The sequence below is a fragment of the Sciurus vulgaris genome (assembly GCF_902686455.1).
Source record: "Sciurus vulgaris genome assembly, chromosome: 14".
Classification (NCBI taxonomy): Eukaryota; Metazoa; Chordata; class Mammalia; order Rodentia; family Sciuridae; genus Sciurus; species Sciurus vulgaris.
Window position 1 is genome coordinate 73,329,709 of NC_136475.1, and position 27,765 is coordinate 73,357,473.

A 27,765-nucleotide genomic window follows, 5' to 3' on the forward strand; every position below is an offset into this window, starting at 1 on the left:
AAAATAAATGATCTACCACCAGAGCTACATTCCCAGTCCCAAACATTTTATCCACTTTATGAATATTAAAGGCATATGTAGAACCTATAAATTATTTACAACAAAAATTTCACTAATAAAAATTTCTTAGTATTTCCCTTAGCAAAAAATTGTACATTTGTTGGAGAGTGCCTGATACTTGTTAAAATATCAAGTGATACAGGACAAGGTGTTATAAAACAAAACACACAGCTGGGAAACATTTTATTTTTTTCTACTTCGTATAACACTGCTCAGGACCACAAGATTTTATATCTTTTTCCCATACTTTTCTGATTTAGGAGTATCACTTAAAAATATTTACTGATGCTATAAATATCATTGTTTTTCTATATATTAATAATTTTAATGAATGCCATATGCTCTTGCTCCTTTGGTCAGAAAGATAAACAGAAACTTTAAATCAGATGTTTAGACATTCAAAATGGTTTTTAAAAGCATACCTACACAAACCAAGTCTATATTAGCAGCTATTATTTTAAAAATTACATACAATTTAAAAAACAAATTTTAAATTTTAAATAAAAAAGATTAATGGCCAATTAAAGAAAGTTTAAGCATCATATTTTAATTTTTAGGCTATTCAGAAATATATTTTGTGAATAATAAGAATTATTTCATAAATATATATGTATAAATATAAATATATATCTACAGGATCTGTGATGCAGGAGAAAACTCTTTAAAAAAAAAAAAAAACATTGCACTTTTAGAATATCAGGATGCTGTCAAATTTATCCTCAAGTGAAATATAATTACCGATTCAGGTGCTTTTGGCACAAGTTTTTAGGTGAATATTAACACAATCTTAAAAACACAATGCTTTTATATTTTATTCACTGGAATATGAAGAATCAAACAGTTTAGAATTCTGACCAAAAAATCCCAGATAACTGTAATTGCTTAATTAAATACAAAAAATATTGTTGTAAAAAGACCTTAAACCTGCCTTTTCATCTCAACATGTGAAATTTTACCAGCAACGTTTTCTCCAATCCCTTCAGCAAGAAGTCCCAGCCTACATACAAATGTAACATTGTCTTTTTCTACTCATGAAACACTTGGATCACACCCCAGTATATAAAGACAAAAAATAAATGTATAATAAAAAGATTGGATAAATCAGGAGAGGCTTTTTGGTCTTGAATTCTTCACCCACTAACAATGAAGCAGCACTGTAGGCAGCCCAAAACACACCAAACAGCTTTAAAAAAAAAAAGAAAAGAAAAAGAAAGACAAAAGGCAGCATATTAGCAAATCAATTACTTTTTTGGTTATCATGGAGTAAAAATAATGTTTATAGTATTTTTTAAAACCAACCACCAATTGTGGTAAATAAGAAAACTTACTAAAAATGTTAAAAACATTAAAAATGTTCATCCTTGCTTGGTTCCTTAACTATAAATATGGTCTTTTAAAAAAATTAGACCTGTCTATCATAATAATCACTTGGGGTGCCTATTGCAAATGACCTACCACTGAGCCAGTCCCCAACCCTGATAAAGCAACTTTTGAAAAATTTATTATTGGGCCAAATTCTTGAAACAAAATTAACCCCTAAGAGATAGAAAAATTTTTTTTCTTTTTTTTTCTTTCTTCTAAATAAGTGAGAGAAAAGATTGAGTAAAATATATCCACAAGCCCTTTTTGTTTTCTTTTGAGACAGGGCCTTGCTAAATTGTCCAGGCTGGCATCAAACTTGTGACCCTGCTGCCTCTGCCTCCCAAGTAGCTGGGATTACAGGCATGTCTACTTTGCCTGGCTTAGTCACTTCAGACATTTTATAACATAAAATGAGAGAAAAAAATCAAGGATTCTATAATAGAAACTGAATTGAGCAGAGTTTCCCAACCTTGCAATATTAACACTTTAGGCCAATAATTCTTTGTTGTGGGGGGGTGTCCTGCCCTCTGCCTACCATATGCCCTTTACTCACCATGCTAGTAACCTCCTCCTCCTCCTATCTATGATACTCAAAATTGCCTCCAGATATTGCCAAACGATCCTGGGGAGCAAAATTGACTTCAGTTGAGAACTGGAACACACTTATTCTTAATAATGATGATGATGATGATGATGATGATGATACTGGAAGACTGATTGAAAACATACTTGGGATAGTCCAAGTTTCTTCCATGTTTTTTAAATGTTAAAAAAAGAAAAAAAGACCCACGAAATAACTGAAACATATAGAAAGGTATAAAGAATACCCTTATGTATATGTGAGTACACAAATGGTGTGAATCTACAGCATGAACCATGGAAATGAAAAGTTGTACCCCAACAGTACAATGAAACAAAATGCATTCTGTATAAATAAAAAATAAAGATATAAAGAAATACATGAAGCAAAATTATGATCAAATTGTATTTATATATGATTTTTTTGTTATAAATGATTAGATTCCGTATTACAGAAATTTTAAAAGTTAAAATTAGTGGTTGTAGATTAAACTATTGTAATCCTAGAATTAACTGACTGAAATTAGAAATATGTATAATAGCCCACTACCCACAGAAGATTAAATGGTTAGAAAAAAAAATTAGCAAAGAAAAATCTGAAGTTTAAAAACAATTTTAAGAGTCAGGAATGGTGGTGCACATCTGAATTTCAGCAACTCCAGAGGCTGAGGCAGGAGGATCCTAAGTTCAAAGCCAGGCTCAGTAACTTAGCAAGGCCCTAAGAAACTTAGTGAGGCCCTGTCTCATAACAAAAAGTAAAAAGGGCTAAGGATCAATCCCCAGTACCAACAATAAAGTTTTTTTTTTTTTTTAGAAACCAATTTTATCCTAAATTTTAAATGATATTTTCAAAAGATATTTCTATTTTATGATACATTCATATGTTGCATAAAAAATATTAAGGGGACTGGGGTTGTAGCTCAGTGGTAGAACGCTTGCTTATTATGTGTGAGGCACTGGGTTCGATTCTCAGCACCACATAAAAATAAATAAAATAAAGGTTCATCAACAACTAAAAAAAAGACTAAGGACTAACTTTCATTTGAGATACACTGACTAAAAGTGACAACACTTTTAGCAATTTTAAGTAATTTCAGAAATATTCAAACATGCTTAACCAAGTAAAATAAAATACAGCATAAAATGACCCTAAATGACAGTAAAGTGGTATGTTCATAAAGCTAGAATAATTGAATGCCAGCATGAGGCTTACTGCTGCATCCTAAGACTTTTACACTAAGTTCTAACAATACCAATTAAATGAAAAAGATTTTAGGGTTAGAATGTAGAAGAAAAGAAGCTTTTCTTGTTTTTTGGTTTTTTAAAAGTATTTTTTAGTTGTCGATGAACCTTTATTTTTTAATTTATTTATTTCTTTGTTTATATGCGGGGCTGAGAATTGAACCCATTGTCTCACACATGCTAGGCAAGTGCTCTACCACTGAGCTACAGCCCCAGCCCCTTTTCTTGAAGTATTCAAACAGTTCAAACATAAAAAGATGATCTCAAAATAATCTTATGTATATTTGTAATAACAGTTATCCTTTGAGTGTCTACTGTGTGCCAAGCACTACAGTAGGCATTATATGTACTTTAAAATCTTCATAACAAATCCTAAAAAACTAGTTAAGACTTCTAGTGTTAGCTGGACACAGTGGTGCATGCCTGTAATCCTAGCAGTTCAGGAGGATCTCGAGTTCAAAGCTGGCCTTAGCAACAGTGAGGTGCTAATCAACGCAGTGAGACTCTGTCTCTAAAATAAAATACAAAATAGGGCTGGGTATGTGGCTCAGTGGTCAAGTGCCCCTGAGTTCAATACCCAGTACCCTCCAGACTCACACACAAAAAAGACTTCCAGTGTTGCCAGGTGCAGTGACCCAGGCCAATAATCCCAGTGACTCAGGAGGCTGAGGCAGGAAGATTGCAAGGCCAGCCTTACTCAGCAATTAAGAGAGATCCTGCCTCAAAATAAAAAGGGTTGGGGATGTGGTTCAGTGGTAGAGTGCCCCTGGGCCCAATCCCTAGTATCACCACCACCAAAACAAACAAACAAACAAACAAACAAAAAGATTCCCATTGTTAAGAACAAACTGAGTATAAAAAAAGTTAAGATACCTTCAGAAGACTAGAATGTAAAAAACATGTAGAAACAGGATTTGAATTCAGAACTGACTGGTTCCAAAATCCACATTCTTTTTAATACCCAATGATTATTAAAGGAAGTTCTCTTTTCCAAAATACTACTGAAATTTTTTTAATTTTTAAAAATCTGTTCTTTTTAGTTATACATAACAATAGAGTCTATCTTGACATATTTATACAAACTGATAAAACAGTTTTAGATTATAATATTCTTAGAGGACTAGAAACGTTTGCTTTACTAGAAAACAGTAAAGTACTTCATATAATTCATACCACATAACTTACTTTTATAAGTGTAGACACCACTTCAAATGATCCAACCACCAAAAGTATTGGAGCTATTACAATGAGAGGAAGTAATGAATATCCTATAACTCCAAGAACTTGGCCATATGCAACCTGTGAATTTTCAAAAATTTAAATGAATATCATAGAAATCAAGATACTCAATCACTATTAATCACCAAATATTCATTGTTGTACTTATGTAAGCGTGGAAATTAAGAAAAAATCAAAGTATCATATCTATTATATTTCAAACTATCATGTACTCTGCAATGTTCCTAGGCCCTATCACCAACCACCTTGATTAAAATTAACATTAATTTGCTGATGAAATTTAAACCTACATTTATAGCCCTTACCTCTCTCTTGAGTTTCAAGATTATACATCTAATCACCTTTCTTATATTATATCTCTACATTTTACTTTGTCTCTACTTCCTCTAAATTGTGGAGTATTGAAGGGACCACAAATATCCTAGGTAGATGAAAAATCCATCATGAAGAAACTGATTCTTTTTTTTTGTTTATTTGTTTGTGGTACTAGGGATTGAACACCGGGGTATTTAACCACTGAGCAACATCCCCACCCCTTTTTGTATTTTGTTTAGAGACAGGGTCTCACTAAGTTGCTTAGGGTCTTACTAAGTTGCTGAGGCTGGTTTTGAACTCCCAATCCCCTTGCCTCAGCCTCCAGAGCCACTAGGATTATAGGCATACGCCACAACGCCTAGCTAAGAAACTAATTCTTTTTTTTTTTTTTTTGGTGGTGCTGGGGATTGAAAGGAAACTAATTCTTGACAAGACTAAGTGCTTTGTTCAGGGAAGCAAAGATGGCAGGTAACAGAGTTACGTTAAGATCTAGGTTTCTTAATTCCTAAATCACACAAACAATTTTAGTGAGATCTCTTTTCATCAACATAGACTAGGTCTGTTCAGGCTATCTATCTATCTATATTATAGATATATACATCTATTATAGCTGTATATATCTCAAGTATATATAAACACAGATATAATAATGATTATATCTTATATATAAAATAAAGAAAAAATAAGTAAAAATATAATTTTAGGGGCTGGGGTTGTGGCTCAGTGGTAGAGTGCTTGCCTGATACATGTGAGGCACTGAGTTTGAGCCTTAGCACCACATAAAAATAAATAAGATAAAGGTACTGTGTTCATCTACAACCAAAAAATGTTAAATACATATATGTAATTTTAAGTGTTATTAGAATTAGGATTTCTATATGTAGAGTGAAAAAGTTTCGTGTTGCTATAAATTTATTATACATCTAATATTATTCCCTCCTGAAACTCCATTAAATGGGAAGGGGAAAAAAGAGGCTTCCCTTTTTTTTGAGGTACCAGGGATCAAACCCAGGGCCTCATGCATGCAAGGTAGGCAGTCTACAACTGAGCTATATTGTAGCCTAAGTCTTCTTTGTATAAGAGGAATAAACAAGAGAAGAGAATACAAGACAATACCAACATAATTTTGGAAGTTGGAAAGCAAAGCAACTAGAGCGAAGTAACAAACCTGTAGGATTTTTCAACCAAATATAAGAAAAGGGCTTAAGGTTCCTGCATGTAACATTTGATATTCATAGAGTTAGCCTGATGAGTCATAATTCTGGCATCTCCTGTTTTATTGACTCCACAGAATAAACAACTTAAAGGTTCTCAAAATGGCCTCTGGACCCTTGGGGAACCTTAGACTCTTTCAGAAGACTGTTAAGATCAAACTTCTTAAAAATAATAGTAATAAAACATTATTTGTCCTTTTCATTGGATTAATATTGGTACAGGACTCAACAATAGTGGATAAATCGACTCTTGACTTGCCATAAATCAAGATGGTACAAACTGTATTAATAGTTACTATGGTCTTTACTACCACGTACTCACAGAAGAAGGAAAAAAAAAAAGGTTCCCTTATTTATGTAGTAAAAATGAGACAGATGAGATGATACATGTCTGTAATCCCAGCCAATATGGAGGCTAAAGCAGGAAGATCAAGTTCGAGGCCAGTCTTAGTAACTTAATGAGACACTGTCTCAAAATAAAAAATAAAAAGGGGGCTGATATAGCTCAGTTGGTAAAGTGCTTCCCTCACATGCACAAGGCCCTGGGTTCAATCCCCGTCACCACCAAAAATAAATATATAAAAAGGATGGGGGATGTAGCTCAGTGGCAGTGCAACCCTGGGTTCTATTTCCTGTACCAAAGGGAGATAAAATAAAGAATATAGTAAAAAGGATTAATTTTATTAAATATCAACCTATGAATATGTCTTTTTAATATTCTCTTGTATGCTAACTAACTCAATGGTTAACCCAAGGAAGAACACCTGTGCTGTTTAAGTGAAAAGCTGAATTAGATGTTTTTTCCATGGAACATCATTTTTACTTAAAATATAACAACTGATAGATAAACTAGGGTTATTCAGACTGGGGTACAGCAAGCATGCTTTTGAAAATGAATAAAGTGTATCAGCTGCATTAATAAAAACAACTAACAGTAAATTTTTGCAAATGATAAAATTCTAGCTTTCCAGAAAAAATTTGAATTTTAAAATCCTTGGCTGGGCACCTACAATCCCAGGTACTTGGGAAGCAGACACAGAAGGATAGCAAGGTCAAAATTAGCCTGATTAACTTAGCAAGACCCTGTCTCAAAATAAAAAATTTTAAAAAACTAGGATGTAGTGCGGTGGCGAAGTACAATTGGGTTCAATCTCCAGTTAAAAAATAAAAATAAAAATAAAAAGGGTCAATATTTAAAATATCTGCAAAACTTAGTGAACTAATGTTTTCTCTATGTCCAAAATCATGCATAGGGAAAAAAGATTCATTCAAAGTAAATGTTAATGAAATAGTATAAAAAGTTCAGATAAATTTTGAGATTCCTTACTGCAACTTTAAATTATCTGAAAAAGCTATCTCCTTTTACCAATTATTTATCTAAATGAATCCTCATTTTCTCTACATACTTTAATCAAAACAAAATGTAACTTTACAGATTGAATGTAGAAAGTGGATCTTAAAATGCAGCTTCCATTAAGCCAAACATTAAAGCTACTTGCAAAAATCTAAAGCAATGCTACTCTTCCTACTTTTTTGTTTAGGAAAAAGATATAGTTAATTTTCTTTAAAATGTACTGTTTATAGTTGGTTTATTGTTAGCTTTAAATAAACAAATATTTTAAATTATTTTAATTTCTAACATGGCAAATATTGATAAATATAACCCACATAAAGAAATCTCTGTGGAAATTTGAGAACTAACTTAAGAACAAACTTGAGAACTGCTGTAACAGAGAATAAATTATATTCTTCCCCAAAAAGCTAAATATGATTTGATCAGTGATATGGCATCTTCCCATTCCTCTTCATTCCTTGTAATATTTACTGAGTATCCTTACATTTATTACATACTCATCCAAGTAGTAGAATAAGGAAGACATTTAGATATTGACTATCTTAAAGGAGCTAATATAACTTAAAAGTAATAATGGGTATAATGGTATCTGCAGCATCAAAAATGAAGCTTACCATAAAAAATAAAGGGTACTTTCAAAATTAACAACTTACTTCACCACCAAGAACTCTGGCCAGCAAGAAAATTGTCAGTGAACCAAATATCCAAATGGTTATAATCCATGAGACCACCTTAAGGGGGAAAAGAATTCATGTAATTAATATCTTTGTACCAAATAAAACTGCTAACTTTTCAGGAATTCAGTTCCCTACCATATTAAAGACAATTTGGCATACCCAATTTTAGGTCATAGAGGGCTGTGTAGAGTTTTCAGGTATCTTTCCAGAACTTAGAAAGGATACAATGTGAATACAATTATACAACCAAACTGAAAATTTAGAAATTATCAATTGCCTAAGGAAATTTCAATATTTCCAGATATATGATAAAATACAACTATATATATTAAAAAAAAAACAAAGTGTTCACTACTAACCTCATGGTTTACAGCATTCTGCAAGGAAAATTCATTCCTAAAACAAGTCGCCAGTCTTCTCTAGAAATCTTTAATACCTCTATTAATTACACATTTATCCAAATAGTAGAATAAGGAAGATATTTCAGACAATTATAACTTCTCAGATTTAATTTAATGACACATGTATACATTTAAAACTCTGTCTTCTGGGAGGTATGGAAGTAACACCCTAGTAGTAACATAAACACACTGATTACTTGGTTTCTAAATATTCTCTAATTAAAGAAACTAAGACTCCTTACAGAAATTGTGCTTCTAAGTCTGGAACACAGAAAATATTATATTAGCCTGGAACACTTTGCGGCATCAGAGGAAAGAAGTGCTCAAAAAGTATGAACACAGAAGGCAACATGAAGGAGTTTCCAAAGGTTAACAACATTCAAACAATTTAAGCAATAAAATAAGTAATACTGGATTATATACTAGAGAAAAAAAATATCCATGAGTTCATACTGACATAAATAACTGAATAACTGAGTAAAGGAAAAGTAGAGAATACCCACTAATAAATGTGGTAGGAATGAAGAAAATAGAGAAATCACTATTCAGAAAATGCTGCAGCAATAATTACTGCATTAAGATCCATCAATGTTGGGCTGGGGAGATAGCTCAGCTGGTAGAGTGCTTGCCTCGCAAGCATAGGCCCCGAGTTCGATCCCCAGTACGGCAAAAAAATAAAAAAATAAAAAATAAAAATAGATCCATCAATGCCCTTTAAGACATACTGTGGACTTCTGACCTCCAGATTATAAAATAACATATTTATATTGTTTAAAGCAACTGAGCTGTGGCAATTTGCTATAGCAGCAAGAAATCAATTCAATGCCAATCCACTATAGTAGAGTTACTTTTTACTTCTCTAAAGCCTTAAAACAGGATGAGACTGATGTATGTATATTGTATTCAAAATATAAAGACCCTGAGGACAAAGTGATTAAAATATCAGTAGTAATTAAAAAAAAAAAAAAAAACTTACTGATGGAATGCTTGCAATCATTTAATTCACTTAAAAAACAGAAAAATGAATAAAAGGTAGGAAAATGATTATGTATTTCATTTCAAACTTTTTATCCCACAGGGAAATCAGAAAAGGTATGGGCAGCCTTTCTGTCTGCTTCTGGTCATACATTTACTCCCATGAGTCACACAAATATTAATACTTTCTGTGTGAATGCTTAGAAAGCATTAATCTTAGACACACTTGTTTAATTATAGAACAATTTTAGGAATGCAAAAGTGAGAAACACTAGGCAAAGGTAAAGCATTACTCAAATATAATGTATTATTCACAGTTAATATTTGAATATATTTAATTTTTGAATTTTTAAATTTATTACAAAAGAAGATATACTTACCCTAAACTGTCCATACAATGATATCATGGAAAAGAAAAGAACAACAGCCAGAGGACCCCAAAAGTCAGGATTGTCTCTCACCACTTGTCTATTAAAACCAAGTGATGGCATTGGCATCAAAACACATCGGATTTTGTAGTAAATATCCTTTAGATCGATATCCAATTCTTCCCTATAATTTTAAAATAAAAATTCTCAAAAGACACACAGTTTTGAATACTAAGTTGCAAAAGAATATAAGAAAAGTTTAAATATGACAGTATGATACCCAAAGGTCACCAACACATATTCTGACGTGAAACATCCCAACTAATTTTAGAGATGTTTCAACATTTCATCATTTCTACAGCTGGGATATATATCACAATTGCTGGTGTTTTGTAACTGTTGTTAGATTGGAATGAAACCAAGTGCTTCCAATATCTGTCTTCCTTTAGACAGTCTCCTACAGGGCAGTTTAAGACAACTTTTAAGTAAATTTTTCTGCTTAAGATTTTTTGGGACTATACTGATATTTCAGACTATAAACCTACAGGAGAAGCAGTGTGAAGTTTATGTGATCAGGGGAAACTTTGTCTTCCAACATTCTACTCACTGTCAAACTGAAGCATATTTCTTTGGTGTCACTTTCTGTGTGACAAGTTATTTTTCATTTATCTTTACACTAAAGAAACTTTTTTTGGGTTGTATTGGGGATTGAACCAAGGACCTCACATATGCTAGGCAACTGCTTCATTAGTAATCGATATCCTCAGTCCAGAAACACTCCTTTGATTTCCCAGTTTTGTACTGCCTTGAGCACTGTACTTTTCATTAATGTGAAAAGTAACTTCATTTTATAATCCATAGCATCTTAGATTTGATCACATGTAATGTATTAAGAAAAATATGATGTTTAGTTCTTAATCTGTCAATAATTAATAACAAAGAAAAATTTGGTTATGCGTCAATTTTATGAAAGTATAAGATCTTATTTCCAAATTATTACTTTCTTCACTTTTTTCCCTAGACAATAATCACAAATTTCAAGTACTTGAAGAAAGGTAAAGTTTCTACAGTTCCCCCAGTGGCAACTTTAGAATTTCTATGAGAGATTTTGGATTTTGCTTTTTGGACATTTAATTTGTTTTAAACCTGAATTTCAATAGTAAGCACCCAAGAGCCTTTTAAAAAAAAAAAAAATAACTTTATCTATTTATTTATTTTTAATGTAGTGCTAAGAATGGAAACCCATTGCCTCACCTGTGCTACGTAAGTGCTGTACTAGTGAGCCATAACCCTAGCCCAACAACCCTATTTTTCTACGAATTTTTCAAATTCATGTTTTTTTAAATACCTTTATTTCATTTATTTATTTTTATGTGGTGCTGAGGATCAAACCCAGTGCCTTACAGATGCTAAGCAAGCCACAACCCCAGCCCAAGAAATCTATTTCTTAAGACAGCACAATTACTTGAGTTAGCTAATAGACCCAGGTAAGCAGTGTAGAGTATGCATGTATGTGTATATGCATGTGTGTATGCGTGTGATGCAGGATTACTATTCTTTTAATTTTTATACTCAATAGATTAATTATTGTTTGTTTTTTAAATTTCTAGCAAAATTGAAAACTGCTATTGTTTTTGACCAAAAGGGTTAGATTTTCCACATTATCTTTGAATAACATAAAAAAATATAAACATTCCACAGACTCTAGCTCTTTAAACATACAAAAATGCATATTGTTTTTACATACAAGAGTGGCTTGTTATCTTCAGGATCATCATCCTCAACTTCCAAAAGCCAGCCATACCCTCTTTGTCTCAGAAATGTAGTAGCTGTGGATTCTTTGATAAAATCTCCACCGAGGTTTAATTTGACATCTGGGGATGCTATGGAACCACTGAGGTCTTAGGAGAAAAGAGGAAAATTATAAACCAAGAAAAATATGTGAATCTTGAACCAAGGTGAATATATGCTTAATCAAAATAATTATCACTTGACAATCTAACCACAGATATTTGCTATTGTATACAATCTCAAAATTTTATAGTTGATAAACATCTTATCATTTTCTTACTTGCTTTAAAAAAATTTTTTTTCTAGGACCAAGGACCGAACTCAGGGCCTTGCCCACGCTAGGCAAGTGCTCTGCCACTGAGCTAAATCCCCAACTCCTTACCATTTCTTTATTTTATAAGAAAATGAAAGATGAAAGGTAAAGATACAAAAGTTTCATAGCTGATTAGCTGGATTCTAGACTTAGAATAAACTTTAAAATTTATTTTTTAATCCTTTTTTTATTGTAAACAAATGGGATACATGTTTGTACATGGAGTAACAACATACCATTTTCGTAATCATACATTTACATAGGGTAATGATGTTTGATTCATTGTTATTTTTTCCTTCACCCCCACCCCTCCCACCCCTCTTTTCCCTCTATACAGTCCCTCCTTCCTCCATTCTTGCCCCCCTCCCACCCCCCATTACGTGTCATCATCCGCTTATCAGTGAGATCATTCGTCTTTTGGATTTTTGAGATTGGTTTATCTCACTCAGCATGATATTCTCCAATTTCATCCATTTACCTGCAAATGCCATAATTTTATTATTCTTTATAGCTGAGTAATATTCCATTGTATATATATACCACAGTTTCTTTATCCATTCAGCAATTGAAGGATATCTAGTTTGGTTCCACAGTCTGGCTATTGTGAATTAAGCAGCTATGAACATTGATGTGGCTGTATCTCTGTAGTATGCTGATTTTAAGTCCTTTGGGTAGAGGCCAAGGAGTGGGATAGCTGGGTCAAATGGTGGGTCCATTCCAAGTTTTCTAAGGAATCTCCACACTGCTTTCCAGAGTGGCTGCACTAATTTGCAGCCCCACCAGCAATGTAGGAGTGTACCTTTTTTCCCACATCCTCGCCAACACCTATTGTTGCTTGTATTCTTGACAATCGCCATTCTAATTGGGGTGAGATGGAATCTTAGTGTAGTTTTGATTTGCATTTCTCTTATTACTAAAGATGGTGAACATTTCTTCACATGTTTGTTGATTGCTTATAGATCTTTGGTGAAGCGTCTGTTCATATCCTTAGCCCATTTGTTGATTGGGTTATTTGTATTCTTCTATATATTCCTTATATATTCTGGAAATCAGTGCTCTATCTGAAGTATGAGTGGCAAAGATATTCTCCCACTCTGTAGGCTCTCTCCTCGCATTGCTGATAGTTTCCTTTGCTGAGAGAAAGCTATTTAGTTTGAATCTATCCCAGTTATTGATTCTTGCTTTTATTTCTTGTGCTATGGGAGTCCTGTTAAGGACGTCTGAACCTAAGCCAACAAGGTGAAGATTTGGACCTACTTTTTCTTCTATAAGATGCAAGGTCTCTGGTCTGATTTCGAGGTCCTTGATCCATTGTGAGTTGATTTTTGTGCAGGGTGAGAGATAGGGGTTTAGTTTCATTCTGTTGCATATGGATTTCCAGTTTTCCCAGCACCATTTGTTGAAGAGGCTATCTTTTCTCCATTGCATATTTTTGGCACCTTTGTCTAATATGAGAAAATTGTATTTATTTGGGTTTGTGTCTGTGTCCTCTATTCTGTACCATTGATCTACCTGTCTATTTTGGTGCCAATACCATGCCATTTTTGTTACTATTGCTTTGTAGTATAGTTTAAGTTCTGGTATTGCTATACCCCCTGCTTCATTCTTTCTGCTAAGGATTGTTTTAGCTATTCTGGGTTTCTTATTCTTCCAGATGAATTTCATGATTGCCTGCTCTATTTCTGTAAGGTACATCATTGGGATTTTAATTGGAATTGCATTGAATCTGTATAGCACTTTTGGTAGTATGGCCATTTTGACAATATTAATTCTGCCTATCCAAGAACATGGGAGATCTTTCCATCTTCTAAGGTCTTCCTCAATTTCTTTCTTCAATATTTTGTAGTTTTCATTGTAGAGATCTTTTACCTCTTTAGTTAGATTGATTCCCAAGTTTTTTTTTTTTTGAGGCTACTGCAAATGGAGTTGTTTTCCTCATTTCCCTTTCAGCTGTTTCATCGCTTGTGTATAAAAATGCTTTAGATTTATGCGTGTTGATTTTATAGCCTGCTATTTTGCTGAATTCACTGATGAGGTCTAGAAGTTTTCTGGAGGAGTTTTTTGGATCCTCTAAATATATAATCATGTCATCAGCATATAGTGCAGCTTAAGTTCCTCTTTTCCTATTCATATCCCTTTAATTTCTTTAGTCTGCCTAATTGCTCTGGCTAGAGTTTCGAGGACAATGTTGAATAGAAGTGGTGAAAGAGGACATCCCTGTCTTGTTTCTGTTTTTAAAGGGAATGGTTTCAGTTTTTCTCCATTAAGAATGACGTTGGCCATGGGCTTAGCATAAATAGCCTTTACAATGTTCAGGTAGGTTACTACTATCCCTATTTTTTCTAGTGTTTTGAGCATGAAGGGGTATTGTATTTTGTCGAACGCTTTTTCTGCGTCAATTGAAATAACCATATGATTCTTATCCTTAAGTCTATTGACATGATGGATTACGTTTATTGTTTTACGGATGTTAAACCATCCTTGCATTCCAGGGATGAACCCCACTTGGTCGTGGTGCACGATTTTCTTAATATGCTTTTGGATACGGTTTGCCAATATTTTGTTAAGGATCCTTGCATCTATATTCATCAAGGATATTGGTCTAAAATTTTCTTTCTTTGATGTGTCTTTGCCTGGTTTGGGAATGAGGGTGATATTAGCTTCATAGAATGAGTTTGGTAGGGTACCCTCTTTTTCTATTTCCTGGAATACTTTGAGAAGTATTGGAACTTTAAAATTTAAATGGAAGAGATATATGTAAAATATGTAAAATAATATATGTAAAATTCATTACAAGATATTATTTTGGATTCTCTTCCATTGTTAATATACATTATGTACCTCAGAACAAAGTAATTATACAAATTATTTTTAGACACACTACATATGTATATATACAAACCATTAGAAACAATTTATTTGCTAAAGGAAAACTGGAAATAAATTGTTCTTGGCTTTTTCGCGTATTTATTCATGTATTCTTTCACTTACATCATCGAATATCTAAAGTGCTTCATATATTAATGCTTAGTTCTAGTAAGAGTTCCCTGCTTTTTTTTTTTTTTTTTTTTGGGGGGGGGTGCTGGGGATTGAACCCCGGGCCTTATGGTTACAAGGCAAGCACTCTATTGACTGAGCTATCTCCCCAGTCCCGAGTTCCCTGCTATTTCAATGAACTCTTTTCTTTACGTTTTTAGCTCTAACAGAATGCTCTAACACAGAATTTGCTTCTCTCAAGATCATCTATAATTTTTTTTTTTGTTTTTTTTTTGCAGTGCTGGGGAACTGAGCTATCTCCCCAGCCCCAGATCATCTATAATTAATACTAAAGTACTTAAAAAAAAAAAAAAAAACTAGGTTTTTTTGTATACATTATAAGAGCTTAATTTACACAATAACTCTAAATTCTAGTTTGGCTTTTGAGAACTGTCATTAGAATTTTGGCTTAAGCTTCAATGAGAAGCTCAATTATGAGTCACATCCTGGTTGCGTTGTAACAACTGCAATTAATAATAATGTTTACATTGTGGATCTGAGTTTTAGCTTAACTAAGATAGATAGCAAATCATCTGTCTTGTGGGCCCTACTTTTCTATTCAAAATTCTTTCCAGAATAAATACTATGCAATACTAAAAAGCTTTCTTTTTGTTTGGTTGGTTGTTTTTCTTTTGCACTGCTGGAGATCAAACTCAGGTCTTGCCCATGCTAGTCAATCAATCAATCATTCTACTATTGAACTATACCTCCAGGCCCTAAAAGTTTTTTTTTTTTTTTATTTGTTTGTTTTTAAATAAGAAAATTTACTCAGGTAGGGATTAAACACAAGTATTTTAAAATTCATTCTCCTTCCTTACTTTAAGTGTAAAACTAATCCTTGTAGATGCTGTCAGAATCTTGAAGTTAAAAAAAATTCTCAAAAAAATTACTTTGTCTTAATCTAAATTTATATTGCAAGAGGTGGAATTTAACTAAAATTCCAATTCTAATAGGTACAAAGAGGTTTTTTTTTAATCAGGAAGTCAGAGTGGTGACACTGGAGGTTTTACAATTATGAGGCTGGAAAGGATCTTAACAATTTTTTCCTATACTTAAAGCACTTAATCTTTTTTTTTTTTTTTCCAGTGCTGGGGATTGACCCCCAGGACTTCATACACACTAAGCTAGTACTCCACCACTTACCTACAGTCCTAGCCCTTAATCTTAATTTCAAAAAGGATATATAAATTACAGTGCTAAGAAACGTTGTGCTAAAGAATTACGTATATTTAGCACTTTGTCATAGCATGAATGTTAGAACCTCAAAAAGGCACCTTTGGCTTACAATTTTTTTAGTATTTTCTGTTCCATGAGGTAAGCAAATAGCAAGTACACATGTAAAAATGCCAGCAACAGCAGTTCGACACCTCCCCATTGCCAAGACATAGTAGGTATGGGTAGGAAAAGGAAGAGGAAAGTCCAAAAAACTGGTAGTTGGCCTAACACGTTAACAAGTAAATGATAATGTTAGAGAACTAGGAAAAAGATTTAGTCATTCCAGGAACACAATTCACTTAAATTAAATCAGAGTAAAAAGAGCTACCTTGGTTGTCTTCTGTGGGATAGGTGTTCCGATGGTAATAAAACACTAACTTTAAATTAATTCCTTCCCATTATATGATAGTATAAAATATATTTTTGTCTTTTTTTTTTTTTTTTTTTTAATTTGTGTGTGCAGCTAGGGATGAAACCCAGGGCCTTGCACATGCCAAGCAAAAGTTCCACCACTGAGCTACATTCCCAGCCCAGTACTTTTTAACTAGACAGCCCCAAACTTGTGATCCTCTTGCTTTAGCTTACCAAGGATTACAAACATGGGCTACCACTGCTTGGCTATTTTGCCATTTTTAAGTAATAGCAAATATAAGTAGATTAAAAAGAAAATTCCTTGAAAACAAATTTATCCCCCCAAAAGGAAATCTTTGAAATCTTTGAACTGCTATTTGGGCTCAGAGTGAGGAAGAACGTCAGTAAATTTCAATCTTATTAAAAGACACTTTTGAAAAATCTGCACAGGATTTAACAGTAATTTTCCTTCCTGTCCAAGCAAATAGGTAAGCTTCTCTGAATTGTCTGCTCAGTCTGAGAACTGAACTTTGAAAAAGGAAGAAATGTTAGTACCACAGATGACTGTATTCAGGATGATACTTACTGATGTGTCCCTAGACAAGTTCTAAGTTACTCTAAAAGAGTATCCTGTAATGAACAATGAACATTTTGTTGGTACACATCAACTTCTAATGTATGTTAGGAAGCTGTTTCTTATTCAACAAGAACAAAAATAAAAATAATCTCACTTCAATTGAATATGAAATCCATGTGTGCTTTAAGTCTAACTCAGAATTTATATCTGTGTAGCAAAAACAAAAACAAGTACATTTTGTACTAAAGAGGTAAATTTGATTGTTTCATTAATTTTATTAAAAATAACATTTTAAGGAGTTGGGGTTGTAAGCTCAATGGTAGAGCGCTTGCCTAGCACATGTGAAGCACTGGGTTTGATCCTCATCACCACATAAAAATAAATAAAATAAAGGTACTGTGTCCATCTAACAAAAATATTTTGTAAAGAATATATTTTAATGCATATATAAGTCTATGAATGAGACTAATCAGTGGGAACTGCAGAGGCTGCAGTCTTTCCCCAACTCCAAGGTCTCCTGCAACATTTCCCAAACCTTCATCTCCAGGCCTGGTCTAGAAAATGACGCCCTGGAGGTTATTCCATTTAATGTCAACTCATGGTAAGGGGGGAAAAAAAAAAAAAGAAAGAAACTAACGTGTCCATAATAATATTGTAATTGCTAGACCTATATTGGAGATTGATTATGAAAATTTTTTTGAAACCTGATATAAAAGTGTCCCAAGTTATATTTAATGTATGCATATATATTATATAGATATACACACAAAATTATTATTATATGTGTGTGTGTGTGTGTGTATATATATATATATATATATACACTTTTTTTTCTACACTGGGGATTGAACACCTAGGCATGATACCACTGAGTTATATATAGCAATTTTGAGACAGGATCTCACTAAATTGCTGACACTGGCCTTGAACTCAGTATTCTCCTACCTCAGTCTCCCAAATCGCTGGTATTACAGGCATGAGCCACTGATCACCTAGGTTATTTTGTTCATATTACTCTGGCCAATGGTTTTGGCTGTTCTACTCTTCAATATTGTTGGTACGTTCTTTTCTGATACTGGGGATTGAACCCAGGGGTGCTTTACCACTGAGTTATATTTTTGAGACAGGGTCTCACTAGTTGTTTAGAGTCTCACTAAATTGCTAAGGCTAGTCTCAAATTTATGATCATCCTCCTCAGCTACCCAAGCCACTGGGATTACAGGCATGCTCTGCTCCACTGTGCCCGGCTGTTGATACACTTCTGTATTCTAAGTAAGATTAAAGTCAACTAAATTATATCTCCCAAGCCTATAGGAGAAAGACTAAATCCCATTTTAGCATAAACTAGTTAATTAACAGAAATTTATTTTGATTGCCATATGATTTCCCCCCAATTTGAAAAACTATAGATTCACAGAAATTTGCCAAGATAGTACAAAGAGGTCATCTGTACCCTACATCAGTTTACCCTAATGGTTTCATCTCAATTAACTGTCAAAATCAGGCTATTGACATTGGTACCATTCAAAGACCTGATTCAGATTTTGCCAGTTTTATATATACTCATTATGTGTGTGTATAGTTTTACACAATTTTATCATATTTGTACATTTGTGTAATGCTATTTTAAAACTTATAAAAACAAAGAAATTAATGATTAATTTTTAAAAAGGTAAACCTTGCTTAACTACTTCCCCCACAAGGAAAGGTTGACCAAATAATTTCAAGTTTTCAAATAGGAAAAAAAAGCTGTTCTTGGATTTATTACATACATATTTCACTAGCATATTATGGAGAAAATATTTATAATAAAACCTATGTGGATGTAATTTTTTTTTAAAGCAGGAAACTTCTTAAAAGGAGAAACCCAAGATTGCTCATTCTACACTACTAATCCATATTAGAAGTGATATACTTTCTGGGGAGGAACTTCACACAAAGAGTATGAAGTAAATGGCCACAAAAACAGATCAAAAGAAAATTACTTTTTACTCAAGAGTATGGACAATAACTATTGAATTAGCATCTACAAGTTAATGATCACACTAACATACTTTGAGCTACAGAAATCATCATTCTTATACAGGGGTAATGAGATAAACTTGAACTCAAAATGCAATGTATTGAGCAGTCCTCTTCTCTAGACTTATATAGCCAATTGTCCACATTTCCTTGTAGCTACCTTAGTCATATAAAATTTAACATTCATAAACTGAGATCTCTCAAGTCTTTTTCCACTTTAATTTAGTGAATGGTACTACTACTGTCTATCCAGCATTGTAAGCTGGAAGTTTGAATATTCTTGGTAGTTTCCTTTTTTTTGCATGCTGCCCCCAATGTAGACTGTCAGTTTTACCTCTAATTTTTTTTTTTTTTTTTTTTTTTTAGGTGCTGGGGATTGAACCCAGGGCCTTGTGCTTGTGAGGCAAGCACTCTACCAAATGAGCTATATACCCAGTCCTCTAAATATTTTTTTAAACTATCTACTCTTCTCCATCTCCACTACCAGCATCAAGCTAGTGCAAACTGTTATTCCTTCCTGCATTATAATGGTGTACTAACTGTTCTCTCTCCCTAGTCAGCCTTGTTTCCTTTCAATTCATTCTTTTTCGTGGTACTGTAAGGATTGAAACCAGGGTTTTGCACATGCTAGGCAAATGCTCTACCACTGTGGTACATCCCCAACCCTTTTCTTTCTTTCTCTCTCTCTCCCTCCTCTCCCTTGCTCCCTCCCTTTCTCTCTCTTTTCTCTCTCTCTTTCTTTCTTGGTACCAGAGACTGAACTAGGGGTGCTTAATCACTGAGCCACATCCCCAACCCTTTTCATTTTTTATGTACAGTCTCACTAAGTTACTTAGGGTCTCACTAAGTTGCTAAGGTTGGCTTTGAACTTGCCATCCTCCTGCCTCCCAAACTGCTGAGATTACAGGCGTGTGCCACCGCAGCCAGTGGAATTGTATGCTTTAAAAGGGTAAAATTTATAATATGTAATTTATATATCAATAAAAATCTAAATGGGTGGGCTGGGGTTGTGGCTCAGCGGTAGAGCACTTGCCTTGCATGTGTGAGGCACTGGGTTCGATTCTGAGCACCACACACAAATAAATGAATAAAATAAAGGTACATCAACATCGAAAAAAATATTTAAAAAAATCTAAGTGGGTCAGGCACGGTAGTGTGCACTTGTAATCTCAGCTAACTGGAAGGCTGAGGCAGGCAGATTGTAAATTCAAGCTCAGCCTGGGTAATATCTCAAAAATAATAATAGTAAGAGAGAGAAGCTCAGTAGCTCAGTGGTAGAATGCTCCTGGGTTCAATCTCCAGGACCAAAAAAATATCTAACTGGGATGTCACACAAACCCCTTCTAGCACTGTAAAGTAAGCACATCCTTCTGTCGCTATATGATAACGAATACTGCTGACTGATGATAGGTACCATAAGAGAAAGAGGTCTTAACAGGTGATTAGGTAGGGTATGTAGAGGTAGAAACCTGAATATGTTAATGAGAAACGACTGGAGAGGCAAAAAAAGAAGTCATTGCATGAAAAAGATATAGCAGGGACAAAGGCATGGAAGACTAATGTCTGTAAAGTTTTGTCTCCAAAAGTTATGGGAGAAAAGAACAAAATTTTTAAGCATGTATCAGGCAAAAACAAAGCAAAATAAAACTTTTATAGGTTAAATATTTCTTTATACATATTCTGTGGAATCTGTATCCCATGAGATATTTCCCATAAAAAGGCTTCTGATGTTCTGGAAAATTATGCATATTAGACTTAGGGTTTCATAATCAATAATGGCATATTAAAGGCTCTAAGAACCTCATATTAAGGACATTGGCTTAACTTAGCTTGACATATTATTTACCAAATTTGTGTTATCAAGGAACCATTTCCACTCTGGTTAATAGTGCAAAGACACTTCTATAGATGCTATGATAGAAAGCAAGTGCTGATACAGCAGAGTGGTAGAGACCATTAGAGGCTGAGGAAACAGTAAATAACTGAGATAGTTTAGCTGTGAAAATAAGAAACTGGTGAAGTAGATTTAATTAAAGGATTTATTAATGAGGAAGGGATCTGTGAATAACGGTAGAGATGGAAGAAACAGGAGAGACAAAATGTTAAAGAGAAAAATACAGAAAAGAAAGATGCCAAAAGAGGTAAGGAGAGATGGGAATCAAAGCCTAGTAAAGGTTTATCCTAGGCTTGTGTTTTTTGTTTTGTGGTACGAGAGGTTGAACCCAGGTCCTTCAAAATACTAAACAAGCATTCTACCACTGGCTACATCCCCAGTCGAAGATTTATTCTAGGAAAGGAAGAAAGATTTCCTTTATGATTCGGAGAAAAGATGAGTGTTTCAGTTTAGAAACAAAGATATTTAGCGAGGCACAGTGGCACACACCTAACAAAAAACAAAAAGGGCTGGGGATGTGGCTCAGGGTTAAGTGTCCCTAAGTTCAATCCCAGCCCCCCCCCCCCAATTAATAGAATATCTTTGTTTCTGTTCATATGCTCTAACTATTCATTGTATTTCTGCTGAATTAGTACTGTTTTCCGTATGTAGCACAGCACTTTTAATCCAAAAGTATCACAGGGACAGGAGTTGTAGCTCAGTGGTAGAGCACTTGCCTACTATGTGTGAGACAGTGGGTTCAATTCTCAGCACTGCATATAAATAAATAAATAATAAAGGTCCATCGACAACTGAAAAAAAAGGTATCATATAGTCATTCATATTTTCAACATTTACAGAGCTGCTATGCTCTCTACGCTTACGTTAGGAAGTGGGCAAACAGTAAAGCACAGCAGCTAACCCCAAGGAGATCTTTAATTACCACAGTTGCTTCTTCTTCCCCGCTTTACTTTTTTGGGGGGCAGTACTAAGGATTGTATCCAGAGGTCCTCTATCACTGAACTACATCCCCAGCCTCCCTGCTTTTAACTTCAGACAGGGTCTCCCTAAGTTGCCCATGTTGGCCTTGAATTTGAGATTCTTCTGCCTGTCTTTCAAGTTGCTGGGATTGCAGGCATGTCCCACCATGCCTGGTCCTTAAACAGTCCTTAGGTGAATGCTCTTCCACCTTTTTTTATCCAAAGAACTCCTATTTATCTGTCAAAATACAACTCATCTGTCTCTGCAAACCTTCTTGATCATTTGATCATTTCCTGCAGTTGACACTTCCTCCTTTGTACCATACTTTTTTTTTTAAACACGAATTTAACCCAGGGACACTTAAACACTGAGTCACATCTCCAGCCACCACGTCGCACCACCCCTTTTAAAAAATTTTGACACAGGGTCTCATTAAATTGATCAGGGCCTTGCTCAGTTGCTAAGTCTGGTCCTGAACTTGAAATCTTTCTGTTACAGTTTGCCAAGTTGCTGGGATTACAGGCATGTATGACCATGCCTGGTTTGTACAATACTCTTTATACTGTATATTGTATACACTGAAATCTTTATCTGTCTTCTTAGATGATTTCTCAGTAGCAGGAAATTCCTTATATGTGGTCTCTTGCACATGGAGATACTCACTCCATCCTGTGAAAACATCAAATGTCCTTCAAAGTTTGTCAAAATATCGCCTCCATTAAATTTTTCCTGAACCTTTAGTTAGAAATAATTTCCTCCGCTTCTGATTTTTTATGATATCCCAAACCAGTGCTTTTCAAGCTCAATGTGTTTATGACTCACCAGGGAACCTTGTTAAAATATAATGTATGATTAGGGGAGATTCTGCATTACTGAGAACCAGGTAATGCCAATGCTGCTGATCTGTAGACATAATTCAGACACAGAATTACTTCTCTGGTAAAAAGTGAAGGCAAAGGATTTGCCTTAAGGACTTCTATATATATTTCATATATGTATATATCCATATATATATATATATATATATATAATGAAACCATTACATTTTTGCTTTTATATACATGCATTTCTTTTCTTTTTCTTGGTACTTGGGACTGAACCCAGAGGTATTCAACCATGACCCACATTCCTAGCCCCTTTTTTGCTTTTTATTTTGAGACAAGGTCTCACTAAGCTTCTCAGGGTCTCACTAAGTTGCTAAGGTTGGCATCGAATTTGGGATCCTCCTGCTTCGGACTCCCAAGTTGCTGGGATTACAGGATTGTACCACCACACCCGCTACACATGCATTATTGCTTTGGGATGTATTTTTATAACACAGATTTGAATATTCACTATGGATTTCCCTATTTATTCATTCACTTATTGACTCATTCACAAACAACTTATGTTCTTTTAATTTGAACTTAAGAATCTTACTTTTTAGTCAGGTGTGGTGGTACACGCCTATAATCCCAGCTACTTGGGAGGCTGATACAGCAGGATGACAAGTTTGAGACTAACCCTGGCAACTTAGGGAGACGCTGTCTAAAAAAAAAAGTCAGTGTAGAGTGCTCCTGGGTTCAATCCCCAGCATCACACACACACACACACACACACACACACACAAGCTTGCTTATAGGTGTGCTTTTCATTTTATGGGGACAAAAATGGAAGCTTACAGAAGGTATTTAACGTATCCATTATCACATAGTTACTCTAAGAGTTGGAATTTTTGCCGAAGTCTCTAGTTATAAACCTACTACATTTTAGTTATACCACCTAAGTTTTATATTCCTATCAATGACATATAAAGAAAAGCAAAAATGATTTATTAATTGAACAATACTTTTGTGACATATTTTTGGTTCCAGGCAGGTACTAATTTATAGAAAATATTAGAAAAATTTCTGTTTCTGAGGATAGTTAAGCAAGGTTTTACCAATGAAGGAACATTAGAATTCAGTCTTAAATATTAAATTGGGACAAAAAAGGGGAAAGACATTTAAAGTACAAAGACCAGGAGATATATATATATATAAATATATATATGGAGAGAAAATAACAAGTCATGTTCTAGAATAAAGGCCACATGTGGACAAATTAGTAAGGACAGGTATCATTAAAAATAAGACACTTTTAAAAGGTATGGTACTCAAGAGGCTAAGGTAGGAGAATTGCTCAAACCTAGAAATCAAAAATCAAGTCTAGCCTGGGCAAACATAGACTCAATCTCGGAAAAAAAAAAAAAAAAGGAAAGACTTGGACACAATCTAGAAGGAAAGGTATACACTGAAAACATCTATAAACTGAAAACATTTATGATAAGAGAAAAAGCATAAAAAAGGGAAAACAGCATAAAAAGAATTCATATGACATGTGGGAACCAGAGAAAACCCTTGGAGCTGGAGAGTAAAATATTTATATTGGAAAATAATAAAAAATAAGTCTTAGGATACTTAATACCAAGTAGCAGCATCATTACTTACATGTTGAGTATGTAACTCTGCCAGATATAGTACTAAGTGCTCTAATATCTCCAAATTTTTTTAGCTCTTGGGTACTATTATTCCCAATCTGTTTATGAGGAAACAGGTTAAGTAACTTGGTCAAGATTTCATAGATATAGAAAAGTCAGGATGCAAACTCAGGACTCTTCTGTACTTCAGATGCACTACTATTTAATCTATAAACATGTAAGAGGCATTATGGTTTGGTGGAAAGAAACGTGAGTTGATAGAAGACTAGTTCTTCATTCCAGAGCCATCCTGTAGAAGTTACTAAACCTAAGTTTCAGTTTCTTTATAAAATACAGGAAGCAAAAGCTCATTGGGATTCTTATAAAAATCAATAGTAGTATGCTTAAAATATTCTGTAAGTTTAAACTATACAATGTTGTTATATACATGAATGTATATATACACACATATGTATCACACACACGCACATATTTCCTTGGAGAACCTATGGAGAAGCTTTCATCAACCTTAAGAATTTTACTTATTTCAGGTTTCTTAGATTATGAATTCAATGAGTAGCCTAGATATGTTATTCTGTTATATGGCTTAGATGAATTTAAGAAAGGCAATTCCTTGGGGAAGGAGGGACATGAAAAAATATACATATGCACACACACAAATAGATACATGAGTCTGAATGAAAACCAGGTTCTAATAATCAATAGAGACAATTTTTTTTTTTTTAAAGTCAGGGAAATTAAAATAGATACTCCTCCCTAAGCAATTATTCTACCAAAATGTAGACGAAACAAGTTTAAACAGTTCGGGTTGTTCCAATATAAAAGGAATGTATCAGTTGTACTCCCTATGATAGATATAAATTTATTTTACTTTTAGTCAGGTGCGTGGCCTGTAATTTCGGTGGCGCCGGAGGCTGAGGCAGGAGAATCACAAGTTCAAAGCCAGCCTCAGCAATTTAGTGAGGCCCTAGGCAACGTAGCAAGAATTTATCTCAAAATAAAATATGAAAAAAGGGGGGCTCCCGGGGTTATGGTTCAGTGGTTAAGCACCCCTGTGTTCAATCTCTGGTACCAAACAAACAAAAAAATTATTTTGCTTTTAAAATCATAATCATTACTATACTTTTAAAACAATGCCACTCAAACAGCAACACAGGGAATACAAAACAAAACACAAAACAAAACAAAAAAGTTATATTGACTGAGAAATCAGACTTCTAAGGAAAATTTAGGTTTCTCTTTAGATTGAAATTTTCTATAGCTAAACTAATTTATTTTTCCTATGAGTTAGTAAGTCTGATCGACGAAAAACATACAACGTCTTATAAAAGTAGAAGTTGAAAATGACTAACAGAGGAAGATTCAAGTTACAAGGTACTGAGAAAACAGAAAAACATTTTCCTGGGCTGTAAGAAGGGCTTTCTCCAACACTACAAGGAAATCTGCAAGGGCTGTTGGGGAAATCTAGTCGAGCTACACGGGGTTTCAAGCGTACATGGGTACACTTCTCTGAATACTGAGGTCAAACACTATAAAATGGGAGGAAAACTGGGACCCCGGCCCGATTATCAAATTCAATAAAAACTACGAAGTCCTTGAGGGAAATTTGTATGGACAGCGCCAAATCTAACGCCAGCAAAAATGTTTCCTGTTGATGAATAACAGAAGAACACAGATCTAGTTTCTTCTCGTCCTCTCTCTTGGCCGATCTAACCGCCCCTTTTCTGAGTAATTCCAGAAATAAAAACCTTGGGCTCCACGGGTCCGCTCGAGGTGCCTAAGCCACACCAAAACCCTGCCACCAGGCGGTGTGGGCAAAGCTGGGGTGACCGAGCGCCTGGACGTTGAGACAGGTCCCGGCACCCTCGCTCGGCCACTCGGGGCCTCTGGAAGGCCCCGCAGGAGCGGAGAGCTGGATTCACCGGCCGTCCGCTTCCTGTCCCTCCCCTCCCGCCACCACCGCCTGCGCACAGAAAGACCCCACCGCGCCGGCCCCGGCGGCCTCCGGGGACACGCCCTACCCGGGCACAGCCTCACCTTCCGCGTCTGCTGAGGAGACAAAGGTGAAGTCCCCGTTAGCGGGGGCATACGCCGGGGGCGGGCCCGGCGGCTGCATCTCGCCGCCCCTCCGAGCCCGCTGCGGTGGAGGAGGCTGCAGCTGGGCCCCGGTCCCAAGGCCGCAGCGACGCGGACCCGCACGCTCGCGCTACGGTGCGGCCTGCGAGCCGAGAGGTGCAGGTTGGGACAGAGGCCCAAGACAAGCGCAGCGGGCCGCCGGGCTGCCCCGAGACTGCCCCACCAAAGTCCTCCCGGTGGCGACCGCCCAAGCACCACGACGCCGGCGCCCTGACAGGACCATAACAGTGACAGAGCCGCGCGGATTGGCTCTTTGTAATGTGCTCTCCTATTGGCTCCCGGAGAAAGCGTCTGATTGGGCCTTCCTGTTGTTGATTCCGGAAGCTTACTCGGGACCGGAAGTTCACTCTCTGTTGTCCCATCTTTTCCAGATATCTCTGTGTATGTGGGTTAAAGCCTCTTAGAACTAGGCGGGTTTCTAGAGTTCCTCTCCTCGCCTTGGATCAAGATTCCGTAGTTGCCTTTCGTCATGAATTCATTGTGTAGGATCTTGAGTAATTTTATATATCATCTCAGAGCCTAGATTTCTTCACCTGTAATATAAGAAAAGCAGATAACTGTGATAATTAAAAAGAAGAGAAGGACCGGGCGCGGTGGTCTACATCTATAACCCCAACTCTCGGAGGCTGAGGCAGGAGGATCCCAAGTTCGAGGCCAGCATTGGGCAATTGGCAGGACCCTGTCTCAAAATAAATAGGACTGGAGATGTAGTTCAGTGGTTGAGCTCTTGCCTAGCATGTGCGAAGCCCTGGGTTCAGTCCCCATGACCCCCACCCCCACATACACAACTGTAAATTGCCACCTAGAGGCTAGGGCTGTAGTCCAGCCAGTTTATTGAGGGAAGCAACTCTCTGAGGCCAGAGAGAGCAGGAAAGGTAGTGATAGAATTAGGACGGTACCTAAGTTTCCTGGCTTCTTCAAAGTGCTCTTTTCACTAAAAGAACCCGTTGGTAAACTTACCAAAGTTTACAAATACACCTACATTTTTAAATGTTCAAATAAATAAAATAAAATTTAAATCCAAGCTGCATAAATGTGGCTTCTAATTGGAAGAGAGGGTTTGTGGATATATTATTAAAAAAAGGCTTAGAGAAATACACAATGGATCAGCATAGAGCAATGGCAATGCATGTCCATTAACGTGTTTTTGTTTGTTTGGTACTGGGGATTGAACCCAGGGGGTGGGTTAAACACTGAGCCATGTTCCCAAACCTTTTTATTATTTA

General features: G+C 35.3%; 1 protein-coding gene across 1 annotated transcript; it reads right to left on the bottom strand.

Moving 5' to 3' along the window:
- Positions 1-726: 726 nt before the first annotated feature.
- On the bottom strand, positions 727-26,775 carry YIPF4 (Yip1 domain family member 4). Its single transcript, XM_079109983.1, has 6 exons — positions 26,441-26,775; positions 11,534-11,687; positions 9,799-9,970; positions 8,019-8,096; positions 4,429-4,542; positions 727-1,243 (listed from the first exon to the last, which is right to left on the bottom strand). The coding sequence occupies exons 1-6, from the start codon at positions 26,517-26,519 to the stop codon at positions 1,106-1,108; spliced, it is 735 nt and encodes a 244-aa protein (XP_078966109.1). The 5' UTR covers positions 26,520-26,775; the 3' UTR covers positions 727-1,105.
- Between the last annotated feature and the right edge of the window lie 990 nt (positions 26,776-27,765).

What these genes read in the sequence shown, in the direction of transcription:
- YIPF4 (XM_079109983.1), bottom strand. Translation starts at nt 26,519, where the DNA reads ATGCAGCCGCCGGGCCCGCCCCCGGCGTATGCCCCCGCTAACGGGGAC. An exon ending in CCAGAGTTCTTGGTGGTGAA is followed by an intron (nt 4,543 to 8,018) that starts GTAAGTTGTTAA and finishes GAAAATTCACAG; the next exon opens with GTTGCATATGGCCAAGTTCT. An exon ending in TGGTGTCTACACTTATAAAA is followed by an intron (nt 1,244 to 4,428) that starts GTAAGTTATGTG and finishes TTTTTTTTAAAG; the next exon opens with CTGTTTGGTGTGTTTTGGGC.